This window comes from Vanacampus margaritifer, chromosome 19 (assembly GCF_051991255.1).
Source record: "Vanacampus margaritifer isolate UIUO_Vmar chromosome 19, RoL_Vmar_1.0, whole genome shotgun sequence".
Taxonomy (NCBI): domain Eukaryota; kingdom Metazoa; phylum Chordata; class Actinopteri; order Syngnathiformes; family Syngnathidae; genus Vanacampus; species Vanacampus margaritifer.
Window position 1 is genome coordinate 12,807,788 of NC_135450.1, and position 17,849 is coordinate 12,825,636.

The 17,849-nt window shown below is 37.2% G+C and overlaps 1 protein-coding gene across 1 annotated transcript in view; it reads left to right on the plus strand.

The window, feature by feature from the left end:
• The window catches only part of rngtt (RNA guanylyltransferase and 5'-phosphatase), a 71,724-nt gene that overhangs the window by 43,394 nt on the left and 10,481 nt on the right, over window positions 1–17,849 (plus strand). Inside the window, exons 13-14 of the mRNA XM_077552605.1 lie at window positions 8,182–8,282; window positions 15,282–15,348. Of these exons, the coding sequence (XP_077408731.1) occupies window positions 8,182–8,282; window positions 15,282–15,348 (168 nt within the window). The remainder of the gene's footprint in view (window positions 1–8,181; window positions 8,283–15,281; window positions 15,349–17,849) is intronic.

Here is a 17,849-nt window from a genome sequence, read left to right on the forward strand (position 1 = left end):
TGGAAACACGTCCCCCCCCCTCCCGCTTGAGGTTCATTGTGTTTTCCACGAGGAATAATTACCGGTAATAAAATATTGCAATCTTCAAACCTTACTGATAATATTTCCTGGAAATTGTATTGTGACTTATATGATAATGATTTTGCTCTCTTGTCAATTTGAAATTTTGACAGTGTCTTTAGTTATTTTTTGTTATAACAAAGAAAAATATTATTTTATTTGTAATGTGCCGCTTTTTTTTTAGAACTGTACTACATTATAACGAGCACTGTTTGATTTTGTTTATTGATTTAAAGATGTATTTATTTTGGGGGTTACCTCATGTAGTTGCAGTGGAAATAAAAAGTCAAGACACCCCTGTTCATTTGACAGGTTTTTGTAATAGAAAATAAATTGTGATTTAAATGAATAATAATATTAAAATTCAAAAAAAAATTTTTTTTTAATTTTATAGTCTTAGCAAATAAGTATTCATTTAGGGTAAATAAGCAAGCACTGCCTGGCACTCCAGTCACTTCCAAAGTCATTGGGCTTTGTTGCTCTCCACAGTAGATGTAATGTTAATCTTTTTTGTGTGAATGAGATTAGGCCCCAGGGTTAATCTTAGTGGGGTCTTGCTGCTGTGAATGTCCATTAATATTAGCACAAAGGTTTTGACTTTTTTTTAGCGGTAGGTGTTTTATCAGAGCCACCGCAGAGCCTCTTTGGAATATGTTTTCTTTGTTCGGGGATCATTGGCAAGGTTTTGATTCTATAGTCAGACTTTAAATGCAGATGGTAAATATAAAAATGGAAGATCGTCTGTTGGAAGAGGATTTTTTCCCTTAAAGTTTAATCTCGGTTCTGTTCGCTCAAAAATGGAGGCAGATAGTGTTATTTATTTTTGGATGTGCCATTTTAAAGGCATAGTTCATAACTGTTACCAGAAGTTCAAAACATTTTTTATTTCTGCATATAATACAGGTCTCGACCCTCTAAAATCGGCATATTTTTAACATGCCAGCAGGTTATTTCAGCAGACAAATTACCTTCTTAATTTGTCCTCGTAGCCTCATTTTCTTTTCATTTACCCTTTGCCTCATTTTCTTTTCATTTTACCGATAAATCATTGTGCCACCCAAGGTTATTATAGTTTGGGATTTTTTCATTAGCCTTCATTTCATTTTGACTCTTCTTTTTCCAAATTCATTAAGCTTGAATTCGTTTTTAGAACATGCCTGCTAGTTCTTAGTTTTTGTTTATTAATAATGCGTAATTTTAGTTTTGATTAGTTTTATTTTATTTTACTTTATTGAATTTTATTAAGACGGGGCATTTGTGCAGTGCGATGTTGAGAATGATCAAAAGTATTAATTTAGCGCTAACAATACTAATCTAGCATTAGCATAAACGAGCCAATGTTAGCCATGGCTGCTATGTTGGTAGCATGACTTATTTTTTATAGTGTTACTCTTACTATTACAGCAAATAGCAAACAAGGGATGGACTTTTTTTTTTTTAAATCTATATTGCCGAGGTGGATATTCCAAAATATTTTGAGCAAAGCCCCTGAAACCCCAAATTTCATTTCCTCAACAAAGTTAGTCGTTTTTAAATTTTTCCCCGTGAGCTATAAAACCCTTGGTGCTGCACAATCGCTTAGGACATCCTCAAGAACACTCCATACATTTTAGAGTGACTCAACACGCCGACCTGTAAGAGAGGCAGACTTTCTCCTGGGAGCAAATCTATTGACTAGGCCTGCCTTTTATCTGTAATATTCAGCAACACAAGTATGTGCCTTTGAACAAAAGCTGTTAACAGTGTAATATTGTAACATTATATCTTAAGTATTTCTATTGGCTATCTTGTTTGTCTACTTCTCAATCTACTAATGTTAGTCATGTTTCACTTTAGGAGGTTGTGACGCAAATGTTTTTTTTTTTTTCATGTTACTGTTGTTAGAATTGTTATCATTATTTTTATTTAGCTCTTTGACTGCCAAAAACGTTAAATAACGTTTAGTAAAATCCTATGGAGGAGTGCCAAAGACGTTAAAAGACGTTTTTTTTTTCCAAAACAGAGGTGAAACTAACCATTTTCTATTGTTGATTACTGAAAAACGGAATAAGGTAGAAACAAACTTTTTTTTTCTGATGAAAGATGAGAATACAATCTTTCATTTGGCAGTATGTGTGTTTCCATAGTCCAAACACATAATTGTCTGTGGACCTTGAAAGATCAGTCAAAAATGCTTAAATCGGCTGGCACCCACGGCATCCCTTTTCTGAAAACGTCTGGCAGTCAAAGAGTTAGTAATTATAGTCTCCATATAATATCCATTTTTTTAAAGAATACTTTTATATGTTGTGGATTAATAACAATAATGTGTGCGAAAAAAAACACCCCCCCTCCCCTCCCCCAATGCATTTCAATAGTTTTATTAGTAATAAAAATAAATATTTGCAAACAAACTTTCTATTCAAGTAATTATGAATTAGTTAGAAAGTTACTAAATGCCAGTGTTTTTCTAAGTCGTTAATCCGATTGTAGCTTTTGTGTGTAAAACTTAATAATTTGTTGTTACAGGTGCATATACTCATATTGAATATTATATCGAAGATGCGTAGATTGCTATTATTGTCATCAATGATGAATTAAGCCATAGATGAGGTGCATTTCCATTCACCTTTGCTCTGAATTTAATGATGAGTTACCGAATATGGAATCAGTGAAAACATGTCCATCCTTTCAGATGAGCCAACATTGTTCAGAAAAGAAAGAGAAAAGAAGAGAAACAGATTTAGCCAGCATGGTTCCAAATTCAACCCATCCATTTTCCTTTTTGTTGTTGATTTCTTCCTCTTTCCTGCGGCAAAGTGGAAACCATAGCGCCCCGTCTCTTCCTGCAAACGCGGATTGTAAAGGATCAAATAGAGGCAAAGCTATTTCAGGACTTAAAAGGGGTGTAACAAATCTCTGATCTGCAGCCGTTCAATAGCTTGTCACCTTCTCCGTTTGCTGCACACTCCAGCTTCTACTATATAGCCCCCACCCGTGTTATTTATTTCCAATTGGTGGCTTCCGAGGAAGGGTTATGGTTTGGTCCCACCAACAATATCCAGTTTGCTCTTTATTTATTTTTTTACATTGTGCAACGAGGCGTAACATGCCTGTAAATAAGAGCTTGTCATGGGAATGAGTGTCGGATTTATAGAATTGCATATGTATTTATTATTCAAATATGTGCAAATTCCAAATGAATAAACAACAAATTAACAGAACAGAATTACTCATTTCTAATTTGTTACTTTTATAAATCCATACAGAAGAGGAAGGCTTAAGCCTCTTGTGTTAATTTCCCCATTCCAATGTATCACCTGTGCACAGATGTCTACTTGCATTGCACTTTTTTCCCCCCCATCTTGGATTATTTTTAAAACCAAAATGCCTATTAATGTTGGCCATTTTTGGATTGTGGTTTTATGGCCTGCTCTCTTAGATTGATGCAGAGTCAGCAAAAAAAAAAAAAAGAATGTGTTTAAAGGGAATTGGAAAAAGTGCCTCGGCAGCAAGACATGGCGCTGCCTCTTTCTGCAGTGTTAAGTCTGACACCGTTTTCAGTTCAGAACTTTGCAACGAGAGAAAAGAAAAGCAATAGTGGAAAGTGACTGTCTAAGTAGAAGCTCTAACAAGTAGATGTAGTAAAAAAAATAAAAAAAAATAAAATTTTTTTTTTTTTTTCGAAAGACATGTTTTGTGGAGTAAAATACAAAGAAATTATTAGATAATGACGTAAACAAGATTTTCCCCCTTCACTTCTTAACTTTCTCAGTGAAGAGAAAATTCTTGTTCGAAATAAAACGACTTCGTTAAATATACTATAACAGTTTGGACATTATTATGATGTAATATGTGGGTACATAAAGTATATGGTTCAAGTATAAAACATTTAAATGAGATAGAAAGCACTTCTAAAAGCCTTTTGCATCACCGTCACGATCATCAGTCAAACTTGCTGCAGCCTTTGCGTTCCTCTCAGGGAGCACGCAGGCAATTTCCACGCAATCTGCCATAATTACATGGAAATGATTTTGATAGAAGTGCGGCTAAATTCAGCATGCAACGCCAAGGTTGTTTTTCACTTCAATAAAAAAAAAAAGCTTTTTGTTTTGTATAGTCCCTTAATATCAATACAGAAAATGCTAATATGAGTTGTACTGGGTGCGCATTTCCATCTGGAAATGCATTTCACGATCATGTGTTGAAACGGGTGTTTGATTGGGTTTCATCAGATTGTTGTTGTTGTTGTGGCTCGGATTTTATCCATCGCAGGCTGCGCTTTGCTTTAAAGCGTGGAAGGTTACAAAACCATTCATACCACTGCGATTCTCAAATAAATAGACTTTTATGACGTTTCTATGCATACACACGGTGTTTATTCAGTCCCCTCCAAAAGTATCGTAATGGCAAGGTCGGTTTCTTTATTTTTGTTGTATGCTGAAAACATTTGGGTCGCAAATCAAAAAGATAAATATGAAACACAAAATGTCAATTCTAGCTTTTATTTCATGGTATTTACATTTAGATGTGTTGAACAACTCAGGACAGAGAACCTTTTATTTGAAACCAGACACTTTTTAACGTGCGCAAAAGTATTGGAACAGACATTATTAGATGAACTTCAAGTAAACTTACTTGCAATAATTTAAGCCTGCGACTAGGGCCCGACCAATGTGCATTTTTTGAGGCCGATGCCGATTTTTGGCAGAAAAAAATACAGATTGCCGATTAAAATATTTAATGCATAAAGTTAATTTAATGCATCCATGGTGTACACACACAGAACATTGCGATTAAATTATATTGAAATAACTAGTTTTTCACACATTGGGACTAATTTGTGCTATCTTACCTGCGGGTATGTGTTCCCACAGCATTTGTCTGTGAATATTCGTTATTTGAAGGAAAAACACTCCCAAAGTCGAATCCTGTTAGCGTTTGAATGGGAGCATTAGCGCCAAGCTAGCAATGTTTTTAAAACGAAGGATGTTTTGTATGTTTTTAAATACACATTAAGTGTCGTGTGTTAAGTTTTACAGCTAACTCCAACTGGGGTGTCATTAACTCTTTAACTGCCAGACGTTTTCAGAAAAGGGATGCCGTGGGTGCCAGCCGATTTAAGCATTTTTGACTGATCTTTCAAGGTCCACAGAAAATGATGTGTTTGGACTATGGAAACACACATACTACCAAATGAAAGATTGGACTCTCATCTTTCATCAGAAAAAAAAGTTTGTTTCTACCTTATTCCGTTTTTCAGTAATCAACAATAGAAAATGGTTAGTTTCACCTCTGTTTTGAAAAAAAAAAACGTCTTTATACGTCTTTGGCACTCTTCCATAGGATTTTACTAAACGTTATTTAACGTTTTTGGCAGTCAAAGAGTTAAAGGATGCTTAGGGACAACAGAATAACCAGAATAACGTATGCTACACACTTGCTAGTTGCTAATACTACGCAAACAAAATTGTGCATTCAGGGTAAACTTTGGTTTTCTTCGATGATAGTGTTAATGGGAAATGTTTGAAAGGCTATAGTCGGCGACCGATTAATCGGTCGGGCCCTATTGACTGGATCAGACAGTTGCATTCTTCATTTGAAAAGCTTTTCCAGGCCTTTACTGCGGCCTCTTTCAGTTATTTTCTGGGGGGGGGTTTCCCTTCAGTCTCCTTAAGGAGGTAAAATGCATGCTCTATTGGGTTATGGTCCGGTTATTGACTTGGCCAGTCTAAGACCTTCCACTTTTCTCCCTGATGAGAGGCGGTCTTGGTCTATGGTTGCAAAATATAATGCTCTGTGGACTTTTTGTTTTTGTCTTTTTCACATTCATGTGTTCTTCACCAGTTACTCAATACTTGAGCAATTTATTCTCTGAATACTTAATTCTCAATTTTTAATCAAGTAATTGCATTAAGGTACCATTATATTTTGGTCATCGTTGTTTTTCCAACTGCCTCATAGTTTGAAAATTTACTTTCCCCCCCAAGATTATACAGCTCAATTAAAGTAATAACCATATGCGCAACCATTTTCCATCCTTAACTAAATCTGTAACTGTTGGGCATACAGATGGCATTTGCGAAATTATGATTCCATTAATCAACAACCTGAAGCGAACATGTTTGATGTAAAGTGAAGGTGTTATGAGTGCGGGCTGTCCATCTTTTGTCCATGCGGGAGCCGTTGCTGTGGAGGCGGCGGCGGCGTTAATGTCCCTTTGAAACCAGCATCAAACTCTACATATATCTTTTGAAGAAACCGTGGTTAAGTAATTCTTTTATTTTCCTCCAAAACGTGGGAGTGGAAAGCAACTTGTTTCAGTGTATCTTTGATATAATCGTCAACATGAGCATCAACCTCAAAAGTAAATGTCAACATGAGCAAAAATTTTACACCATTTTCATGTAGGAATATGTGCATATAAACATATTTGCACTGTATATATGTACAGTTAATAAATACTGTACATATAAATATGTACGTATATTTATTTACATTTATACAGTCCATGTATTTATTTGTGTTTTCAGTATGCGGCATGTGAAACAATACAAGGACAGTACGATTTGAAAGTGGAACGATTCGATTAGGTTTGGCTTTGTTGTCATTTTGCATACATTTGAATGACGATATAGCTCTCCAATAAAAGACGATTTGACACATATCTCAATATATTTCAAAGTTGAACACTTCGACTCAATTCAGTTTGATGCACTTGCATCATAAAAAAAAAAAAAAAAAACTTTCCGGTTCAAACTGTTTTTTTTGTTACACCCAGTATATCAGGGCTGGACTGACCATTTGGCATACAGGGCAAGACGTTTTGGGCCGATGCGGTGCTTTTTAATTATTTCCCTCTATTTTACCCCCCAAGAGGCCCACAATTTATCCAATCCACTTTATTTCTATAACACATTTTTATAAACAAGCGCTTCCAAAGTGCTGCACATTGAGATCATACACATAAAATCAAGTAAAACCAACTATAAAAACAAAACAAAAAACAATCAATAAAACACTTAAGTACAATAAACACAATTTAAACAATCAATACATTAATAATAAATAAATAAATGATTAATTAATAAACACACGGAAAGAAGTCCTAAGATGGGACTTCAATTTCGAGCGACCAGTCCGTTAATCCATTTCGAATTTAGATAGCAAAGTGAAACATCATCAATAAACATGTGTGGCAGAACTACTTGTTAGGCAAGAGTTGGGCCGGGTTCGGCCATATTTGGTCATGTGATGTAACAAGCGCAGGATCTCCTGAGGGAGGAATCCTGTCTGTTTTGCAGACATCTTCCCTCGGCGTATACTTTTGTTACCCGGGCAACCTGACAGTGACAGAATCTGGTCATCTGTTCCCGCCTCCACTCACAATGCCTTAAACATTTCTCATATTCCACCGCGCGTCATATCCTCCGAAATGTCACGCACACACAAATAATCAAGGAGGTGTGGAGGTAAGCCTGCGCGATTGCGCTGAAGCACACTTAAGATGACTGAAAGGTTGCTCAACTTCTGTATTATGACGTGATCCAACTGTGCAATTTTGCATAGCCTTTTTTTTTTTTTAACCATTTCGAATCGAGTGTAAAAAAGTCTGACGGTTACCATTAAGGCAATTCCTCTACTTAGAAATTCTGCTCACGGGTCGCTCAGCCAAGTCCGCAGGCGTACGAGCTTGACAAAGACACACAGTGGCATAATGTAATCCTGTTTCATTAAAACACTTTGACTCTGCGGCGGATATAAAAAGTCCGCACACCCCTGTGCAAATGACGGAAAGAAAGAGACCGTGACCGCCACCTTTGATTGTGCTCTGTATAAGACCTGAACATCTCAACTGAGGAAAAAAAATGAAAGAAGAAGATTTAGACGATATGGGTGTACATTGTGTAGACTTTGTTCAGAAGTCATTGCTTACTCTTAAACAAAGATCCCAATTGTAAGAGACTGTGCACACTTTGTTTATGATTTCTTCCTCTCTTGAAAAGATACCAAAAAAATAGATGCACAGGTTGTAAAAAGTCACAAAAGGAATTATCTCTGGCATTTCAAAGGGACGCGCAGACCTTTTTTTTTATATTTACCGTATATTCATCCAAGCACGTTTTTTTTATGTGTCCGCAGAGATACAAGCCCGGAAGGTGCGACGACATCCTGAAATGGAAGCCCCCGAACCTCAATTCGGTGGACTTTCGCCTCAAGATCACAAAAGTCGGAGGAGAAGGGTATGTAAAACAGGAACTCCCGCACTGGTGTGTTTATATAGTGTCACTTTGTGCTTCACAATAATAATAAAAAAGAAGCCTTAAATCGATAAAAAAAAAATTGAACTGACAAATCTTTTGTCTATATCTCACACTTTGCCCCCCCTCCCCCCCCCCCCACTGCCTCGGGGAGCAATTCATCTGATGGAAACGCTGTGATAGTGTGCAGCGTTCCTTCCTTTGACCACATTCTCACCGAATATATGCTTTTAAAGGCTTTAAGTGCAAAGAGCACGGCTGCCCTTCACGTGTTCTCTCATTTTGCGGTCATCATCCTCTGCAGCATGAATTATTCAGATGCACCGGTGTTTATCTTTGTGTCCCCCGCCCACCCTTAAAAAAGAATTTTCTGTGCTGTAAAAGGCAATCATTCCCTTGCAGGTAATTAGGGGCTTTCCGTGTTTCTTGTATGTATTAGTAGAAAGGTTGGAAGTCGGAAGTGGGGAGGTGTAATTTCCACTGGAATAACCTGAAATTGGATTTCGGGTTTTTTCAACTTTTGTAAATCAGGCACGTAAAAAAATAAAATAAAAATATATATAAAATAAATAAATATATATATATATATATATATATATATATATATATATATATATATATATATATATATATATATATATATATATATATATTTTTTTTTTTTTAATTACGTGCCTGATTTACAAAAGTTGAAAAAACCTGAAATCCAACTTGAGGACTCCCTGCATATATATATATATATATATGCAGGGAGTCCTCAAGTACAATATATATATATATATATATATATATGTATATATATATATATATGTATATATATATATGTATATATATATATGTATATATATATGTATGTATATATATATGTATGTATATATGTATGTATATATATATATATGTATATATATATATATGTATATATATATGTGTATATATATATATGTATATATATATATATGTATATATATATGTGTATATATATATATGTATATATATATGTGTATATATATATATGTATATATATATATGTGTATATATATATATGTATATATATATATGTGTATATATATATATGTATATATATATATATGTATATATATATATATATATGTATATATATATATGTATATATATATGTGTATATATATATATGTATATATATATATGTATATATATATATGTATATATATATATATATATATATATATATATATATATATATATATATATAAAAGAGTTCTGAGCCCCGCCATCATATAGAAAAGAGATGTTTTTCAATTATTCTAGATTATTATGCAAATTAACGCAGAACATGCTTGTTAACAAGCAGGGTTGCAAAAGTCCAGGAATTTTCAAAGTTGGAAGATTTACATAATGGAAAGTTGACCCGATACAGGGAAGTACAGTTGCGCAAATTTCTTATTAATTCCCATGGATTTGAAAATTCCCTGAATTTTGCATCCTCAGTAAGAACACAAGTGAATGGACCCGGGCAGACTGAACACTTTCACTCTGTCGCCCACCACAGCAGCCAATTCTGCACGGCGGGAATGCGCAAATGTGGTGTTTGCAAATAATCAAGGACCCCTTTGTATGCGGTGGAAAAAAAAATTATGTTACTGCAAGAGGCTCTGTTTTCTCAAGCCAAAATAAATGATTGATTACTATTCACATTTTAAACATCATTGTGGAGTAATAAAGTAAAAAAAAAAATCATTTGTTAGCCAACAGCGTCATTTAACTTTTCCATTTCATGTATTTTTGTCTGTACATGGTAATTAGCAAACATTAGCATCTTATTAAAAATAAATAGTGCGCTGAAAGTCCAGCTGTGACGAGCCACTCACACAAATGATAGCTTGCGGTTCTGTACGTTTTTTGTTCCCTCCCGTGTATCTGGTCAGTGCGCTCTGTGCTTCGCTGTGGCACAGCGTGTGAAGACCGTTGCGCGAGTGCACTCAAACAGATCCACCGCGACAGACTCGACGGTCACGCAGCCTCCTCCCACGAGAGCCAGGTAACCTCGGTGACTTGTCCCAGTTCTGAGCCCCGCCGTCATTCTTCGTCCACAGATTGGGAGGTTCACAGCCGCTCTTTCTTTTATTTATTTTTTATTTTTATTTTTTTCTGGAGAGCTCAGTATTGTTCATTCGGTAATTTTACCGATTTGACATGTCATCATCATTGCTCTCTTTTTTTTTCTTTTTTTTTTGTGTATGTGGGTGTGTGCGTGCGTGCGTGCGAGTGTGTGTGTATTCATTAGTTCACCTAAAACCTATTAAAAAAATCCCATAACGTTCACCTAAACCGAACACTTCCAGCCATAGTCGTGAGGCCGTCAGGAGACCCGAGGAAGGATCAAAGAAAAGAAAGGAAAGTTCACAGCCGCTCTTTCTTTTATTTATTTTTTTATTTTTTTCTGGAGAGCTCAGTATTGTTCATTCAGTAATTTTACCGATTTTACGTCATCATCATGGCTCTCTCTTTTTTTTTGTTTGTTTATGTGGGTGTGTGTGTGCGTGCGTCCGAGTGTGTGTGTATTCATTAGTTCACCTAAAACCTATTAAAAAAATCCCATACCGGTCACCTAAACCTAACACTTCCAGCCATAGTCGTGAGGCCGTCAGGAGACCCGAGGAAGGATCAAAGAAAAGAAAGGAAAGTTCACAGCCGCTCTTTCTTTCATTTGTTTATTTATTTTTTTCCTGGAGAGCTCAGTATTGTTCATTCGGTAATTTTACCGATTTGACGTCATCATCATGGCTCTCTCTTTTTTTTTTGTGTGTATGTGGGTGTGTGTGTGCGTGCGTTCGAGTGTGTGTGTATTCATTAGTTCACCTAAAACCTATTAAAAAAAATCCCATACCGGTCACCTAAACCTAACACTTCCAGCCATAGTCGTGAGGCTGTCAGGAGACCCGAGGAAGGATCAAAGAAAAGAAAGTAAAGTTCACAGCCGCTCTTTCTTTTATTTATTTTTTATTTTTTTTCTGGAGAGCTCAGTATTGTTCATTCGGTAATTTTACCGATTTGACGTCATCATCATGGCTCTCTCTTTTTTTTTTGTGTGTATGTGGGTTGTGTGTGTGCGTGCGTCCGAATGTGTGTGTATTCATTAGTTCACCTAAAACCTATTCAAAAATCCCCCATACCGTTCACCTAAACCGAACACTTCCAGCCATAGTCGTGAGGCCGTCAGGAGACCCGAGGAAAGATCAAAGAAAAGAAAGGAAAGTTCACAGCCGCTCTTTCTTTTATTTTTTTTAAAAAAAAATTCTGGAGAGCTCAGTATTGTTCATTCGGTAATGTTACCGATTTGACGTCATCATCATGGCTCTCTTTTTTTTTGTGTATGTGTGTGTGTATTCATTAGTTCACTTAAAAACTATTAAAAAATCCCATACCGGTCACCTAAACCGAACACTTCCAGCCATAGTCGTGAGGCCGTCAGGAGACCCGAGGAAGGATCAAAGAAAAGAAAGGAAAGTTCACAGCCGCTCTTTCTGACATCAAAGTCGAAATCTTGTACGGCTGCGTTGCCGGAGAACACAGAGCATGATTGTTGATGCCGTTTTTGAGAGAGATGCTCTCATCAGACCGCACGCCATCTTGGATTATTTTTTTTTTTTTACCTCTCTCCTCTGTTAACCATCTGAGAGAGATGGGCAGACACGCGAGGAGGGTAACAGTAGCGTATTCATCAGCCCACGCAATCGATCCTTGCGCACGTCTCCGCCTTGATGTTTTGTCATCGTTTGCACGCGGGCACAGAGGCAGGCTGTTGTTTGTTATTGTCGTCAGGAGGAACGGAGAGGTGGAAGCGAAGAAAAAATGCAAAGCAGCATCTATTCAAACTGGCATTTCAGCAGTCCCCAAGTATTGCACGGAGCGCTTAAACGATGGATAAATTGATCCAGCGGCGTTGCGTCTGCGGAGGCCATGACTAACGCTTACATCATCCTGCGATAGGTGTGCAGTGTTTTCACATTCCCAGAAATGGGAAATGGTTCCGTTTAACTGGCCCTTGAGAGGCTTCTTGTTACCATCTTCTTGATTGCGGCGGCACTCCAGTGACATTCCAGCGTCTCAATTCATCAATTGTTTAACGGACACACCCAGCATTTCTTTTACCCCTTGATGCTGCGGAACGTCATCAAAGTTGAGCTTTCATTGGGTATTTCCATCATTTACTCGAGCTTGAGCCGGCCTGTTTAAAGAGATTTCAATTCCATAAAAAGGCTGCTGACCTTGCCTTTTCTCTCATCGTCGTCCGCAGGGTTTTTCTGAGAGCTGCTTAATTGCTAATAATGGTTGAATATGAATCTGATGTTTTCATCTTGAACAAAGTGCTTTATAAATGATTCGTTTCGCCACAAATCTGTTTAACTCTTTGACTGCCAAAAACGTTAAATAACGTTTAGTAAAATCCTATGGAGGAGTGCCAAAGACGTTAAAAGACGTTTGTTTCAAAAAAGAGGTGAAACTAACCATTTTCTATTGTGGATTACTGAAAAACGGAATAAGGTAGAAACAAACTTTTTTTTTTCTGATGAAAGATGAGAGTCCAATCTTTTTTTGGTAGTATGTGTGTTTCCATAGTCCAAACACATAATTTTCTATGGACCCTGAAAGATCAGTCAAAATGCTTAAAATCGGCTGGCACCCACAGCATCCCTTTTCTGAAAACGTCTGGCAGTCAAAGAGTTAATTAAATAACTCCCTTGTTAGATGGAGATGTCATCAAATATTTTACCTTTGAATGTTATAGAATTTTCATTTTGAAAGCATTTTATAGTCGTGCGATGTACTCAGAAAGGCTTGAAAATGTATCTTAAACTTTCTTGCTTCAATTTGACCTCCGGCAGAATGTCTGAACCTTGACTATTGACGCTAACCAATGCAATACGAGCAAGTTTGTAAAATGGATCTTTGAAAGAAAGGCTTGAAAATGAACCTTGGACATTTTAAAAGCGCTTCCATTAAACCTTGCGAATGATGAGAATGCAGGTTTAACGTATATAGCAAAAAAATATGCCGAATTGAGGGAGAAGTGGTTAGCACAGACTTTCAATTGGGGGAAAAAGTGAGTATGAATTGTTTGGCTGCAATTGGTTGGCGCCGAAGTCCAGTGTGTCCCCAGCCTTTTGGACAAAGTCATCTGGAATAGGCTCCAGCTCGCTAGTGACCATAATGAGGATTGGATGGAAGGAAGGAAGAGAGACAATACCCCAGAAGTGTCTTTATGGAACAGCCCCTCTTAACTAGTCTTTACACCGATCCGATCGGCTGGATATGGATCAGACGATATTTAGCATTTTTATGCAAAGTTGGTGTTTTGCTGTAATGTATTAATTTGACCGATTGATCAATGATGTCATTGATTGGCTTTCCTTATGAAGTTTTTTTAACTCTTTGACTGCCAGACGTTTTCAGAAAAGGGATGCCGTGGGTGCCAGCCGATTTAAGCATTTTTGACTGATCTTTCAAGGTCCACAGAAAATTATGTGTTTGGACTATGGCAACACACATACTACCAAATGAAAGATTGGACTCTCATCTTTCATCAGAAAAAAAGTTTTTTTCTACCTTATTCCGTTTTTCAGTAATCAACAATAGAAAATGGTTAGTTTCACCTCTGTTTTGAAAAAAACGTCTTTTAACGTCTTTGGCACTCCTCCATAGGACTTTACTAAACGTTATTTAACGTTTTTTTGGCAGTCAAAGAGTTAAATCGTTGATCGTTTTTTCCAAACTCCTTGATCGGTGATCGGCTGAAAAATCCTGATCATGTATTAACTGATGTTATATATGAAAGATTCCCAAGGAAATGGACTGTGCACATGTGTATTATTTTTTCAACCTCATGATGCATATTGTGACAATTGCTCTATTTTGTTATTTTATTAGCATAATCTGGCAGGCTGCAAAGCAATTCATAAGGAAAAGCGTTACTGTTCTCTTGAGATAAGGGGAGCACATTTGTCATATTTTTTCTCTTAGCTTTAAGTTGCCCCCCCCCCCCCCTCCTTTTATTTTTTTTCCTTTTTCTGATCATTTCTTTAGGCCCATAGAGTTGTTCTTCTTTGGGCATTCAAACCAACCAACAACTTTCCATTAGAAGGTTGCAATGTGTGTAATGTATTGTTTACGTCACCCTAACCATTTGGCAAAGTGCAATAAAAATGTCAGTTTTTTTTTTTTTCTTTTTGTACCAAATGTGTTAGTCCATCGTATTAATAGAGCAATGACAAGAAAGGAAGGACAGATGCACGAGTCCATTACTGCAGCAGGGCAATTTGGCTCTTTTAATGTCCTTCCTCCCTCTCCATGTTTGCTATTATTACACAGAAGGGTTGGGGGGTGGAATGACAGTCTCCTATTTCTTCTCAGTCTCTGAATGAGATTCACTAGCACCGCACTGTAGTTTGAGCTATCAGTTAGTAACAATAGCTCCCTTTGTTTCCGCTCCGTGGATGGGTAACTAAAATAAAACCGGAGCCTGCTCTTGAATCTTCCATCCTAATAGAGCTTGAGTGTGCAAATAACAACAGGCTTCTGATGGGGGGAGCATGGGTGGGGGGGTGGGGGTGGAGGTACTGGAGCAGTGTGTGATTAAGACATCTGTTGGGCTTCATCTCGGGGATGAGACACAAATACCGCGCAGACACTTCCATCGTACACACACACAAAAACAACTCATGTTGATCTCACTTTGTACATAATTTGCGGAATCTTATTTCCTATTCTGTACTTTTGCCTCCGATTTATCACAGCCCTCAGCCTTGGATTGTGGACATAATGTCATTTTCTCTGTACCTCAAGCTGGGCAGAGAGACAGAAGGGCTCACGGGGGTGCTATATCACATTTCTGCCTTTCTGTTACTAGCCGCAAAATGGAAGCATTGTGATGATGTCTTCGCACCGCTCCAGATACTTCTTGTGCTGCATCCTGATAACTGTAGCCTGTTTTCGTCTTTGCAGGCTGCTGCCTCAGACCGTCGGCTTGCTTTACGTCGGCAACTACGAGAGGCCCTTTGCGAAGATGAAGGTGAGAGAACGAATGGGTTGCTTTTAATGAATTCCACAACTTGTGGTCCTGTTTAATGTTTCACTGCTGAAAAATAGAGGCAACGTGCGAGGGAGAAAAAAAATCAGCCAAGCAACAGTTGTTACCCGGCCTTATTTCAAGTTCTTGGGGCTATTTTATGATCAGGAACTAAAAATGAGAAATTAGAGGTATATGAAATTTCCATTTGATGCAATTTTAAAGTGGAAGTCAACCGTCGACATTTCTTGACAATAATATGTCATATGTGACCTCACTTTGTCTAAACATGACATTCTGAATAATATTACATTTTTGGAATATGAGTTATGAAGCAAAATCCAGCCGTTTTAACCCATTTCAGGGGGCGGCCATTTTGCCACTTGCTGTCGACTGAAGATGACATCACAGTTGTTCAGGGTTCAGGCAGCAACCAATCACAGCTCACTTGTTTTCTGAAGCTGTGCTGTGATTGGTTGTTACCTCCGACCTGAGCAACATTGATGTCATCTTCAGTTCACAGCAAGTGGCAAAATGGCCACCCGCTCAGATGGATGAAAATGGCTGGATTTTGCTACTTGACTCATATTCCACTAATGCAATGTTAACCAGAATGCCATATTTAGACTAGTTGGAATGCATAGAACATATTATTGTCACCCAAAAAAAAAAAAATAGGTTGGCTTCCCTTTTAAGGAACATGCAATTTTATGATATGTAGGTCGTTCATGTTATCTGTCATAAATTTCATAGACCCAAGTGGAGTCAATGTACCGTAATTGCCATTTCATCTTAAGTGATTGATAATCCTCGCATCATAAGGCAAGTTCCAATTTGTTTCATATCAGTTGTGAAAGCGGTGATTTGGGTATTGTTTCACATTAGCAGCAAAACAAAGCAGACATTTAATTGAGCTTTTATATGACGCCTGCCGTATTCGTTTTCAATTAACTTGTTTGTTTTTGTTGCATTTTAATACACCATTTGTTTTTATTATAATAGGATCCCATTTTGTTTAGCTCAACATGACCACTAATGAATTCCCGCATGTACTGTTTCCTTATTAGGGCCGTCATTTGCTATTTTTAGAAACATGCGTGTCAACAAATTCCTGGCGAAAAGCTTGTTGGCGTACTTTATTTCCCTAAAGGCATGAACGACATTGGTGGCATTTCTTTATGATAGATTTTAATCTTAACTCTTTGACTGCCAAAAACGTTAAATAACGTTTAGTGAAATCCTATGGAGGAGTGCCAAAGACGTTAAAAGACGTTTTTTTTTCAAAACAGAGGTGAAACTAACCATTTTCTATTGTTGATTACTGAAAAACGGAATAAGGTAGAAACAAAAAAAAAATTCTGATGAAAGATGAGAGTCCAATCTTTCATTTGGTAGTACGTGTGTTTCCATAGTCCAAACACATAATTTTCTGTGGACCTTGAATGATCAGTCAAAAATGCTTAAATCGGCTGGCACCCACGGCATCCCTTTTCTGAAAACGTCTGGCAGTCAAAGAGTTAATATGATAACATGCTCTGAATTCAAATTTTCCTTTTTAATGTCATCTTCTGAACACTGAGCTATATGATTTGAAATTTAATTTTAGATTATTGCATATGTTTAATTGCGGTTTATTAGTTTATTCATTGTGTAATTAGCATCCCAATTAAATCTCTTTTTCCTTTTTTTTACCCTAATTTACCCTTATATATAAAATTTAATCTGCGTCCACATGTGAAGTTTTTCCATCTAACGATGACGGCCATTTATTAGACGTGCTTTCAGTTGGATACAATGTTGGCATTGTCTCAAGTGCAGTTTGGGTTCTGTCATCGAGTGATTACCCCACTCTTCTGCTCTTGTCACTTCATGCCCGATTTCCACGAATCAGCCCTTGGCAGTCTGTGTTACTCCGAAAAGCTGCTACTGTCATTTTTGGTGTTTTTTTCCTGCTCTTGTTGTTCTAGGATGTTTTCAAGTAAATCGTCGCATGAATTATGGTAATAAGGTAGCACGCCAGCTAAAGACATGGCAACATCTGATTTCTTGAGACCACCTTATTTCCTGAAATCGCCTCCTTTTTATTCAGACCTGAGTTTATAAACACGACTGTTCACACGTGGACATGCAAACAGTATAAAGAGGATCTTACATTATGTAGACCGTGATTAGCTTCCCAGTCGCCTCCGCGTGTGCTCGCTCCCCAGTGTTAGCTAACGCCCATCCATATTCATAAAGCCAATGTGTGCCCTCAGTTTCTTACCACCCAGGCTGCTGCTGAAAATATCCTATTGTATTGATTTGATTTGTGTTCTCATTTATTATACTGATTGTGGTGGTCCCTTAACGGAAAATTAAATTTTTGAAACAAACCACAGACAAGTTCTAGAGTGAGCTGAGTGGAACATGTACTGTATATGAAACATCTATTTGAGTATTCATTAAATAATGTAATAAATGCCTTATCTCACATTGACACCTGGACCCGTCTGCATTTCAGGAAA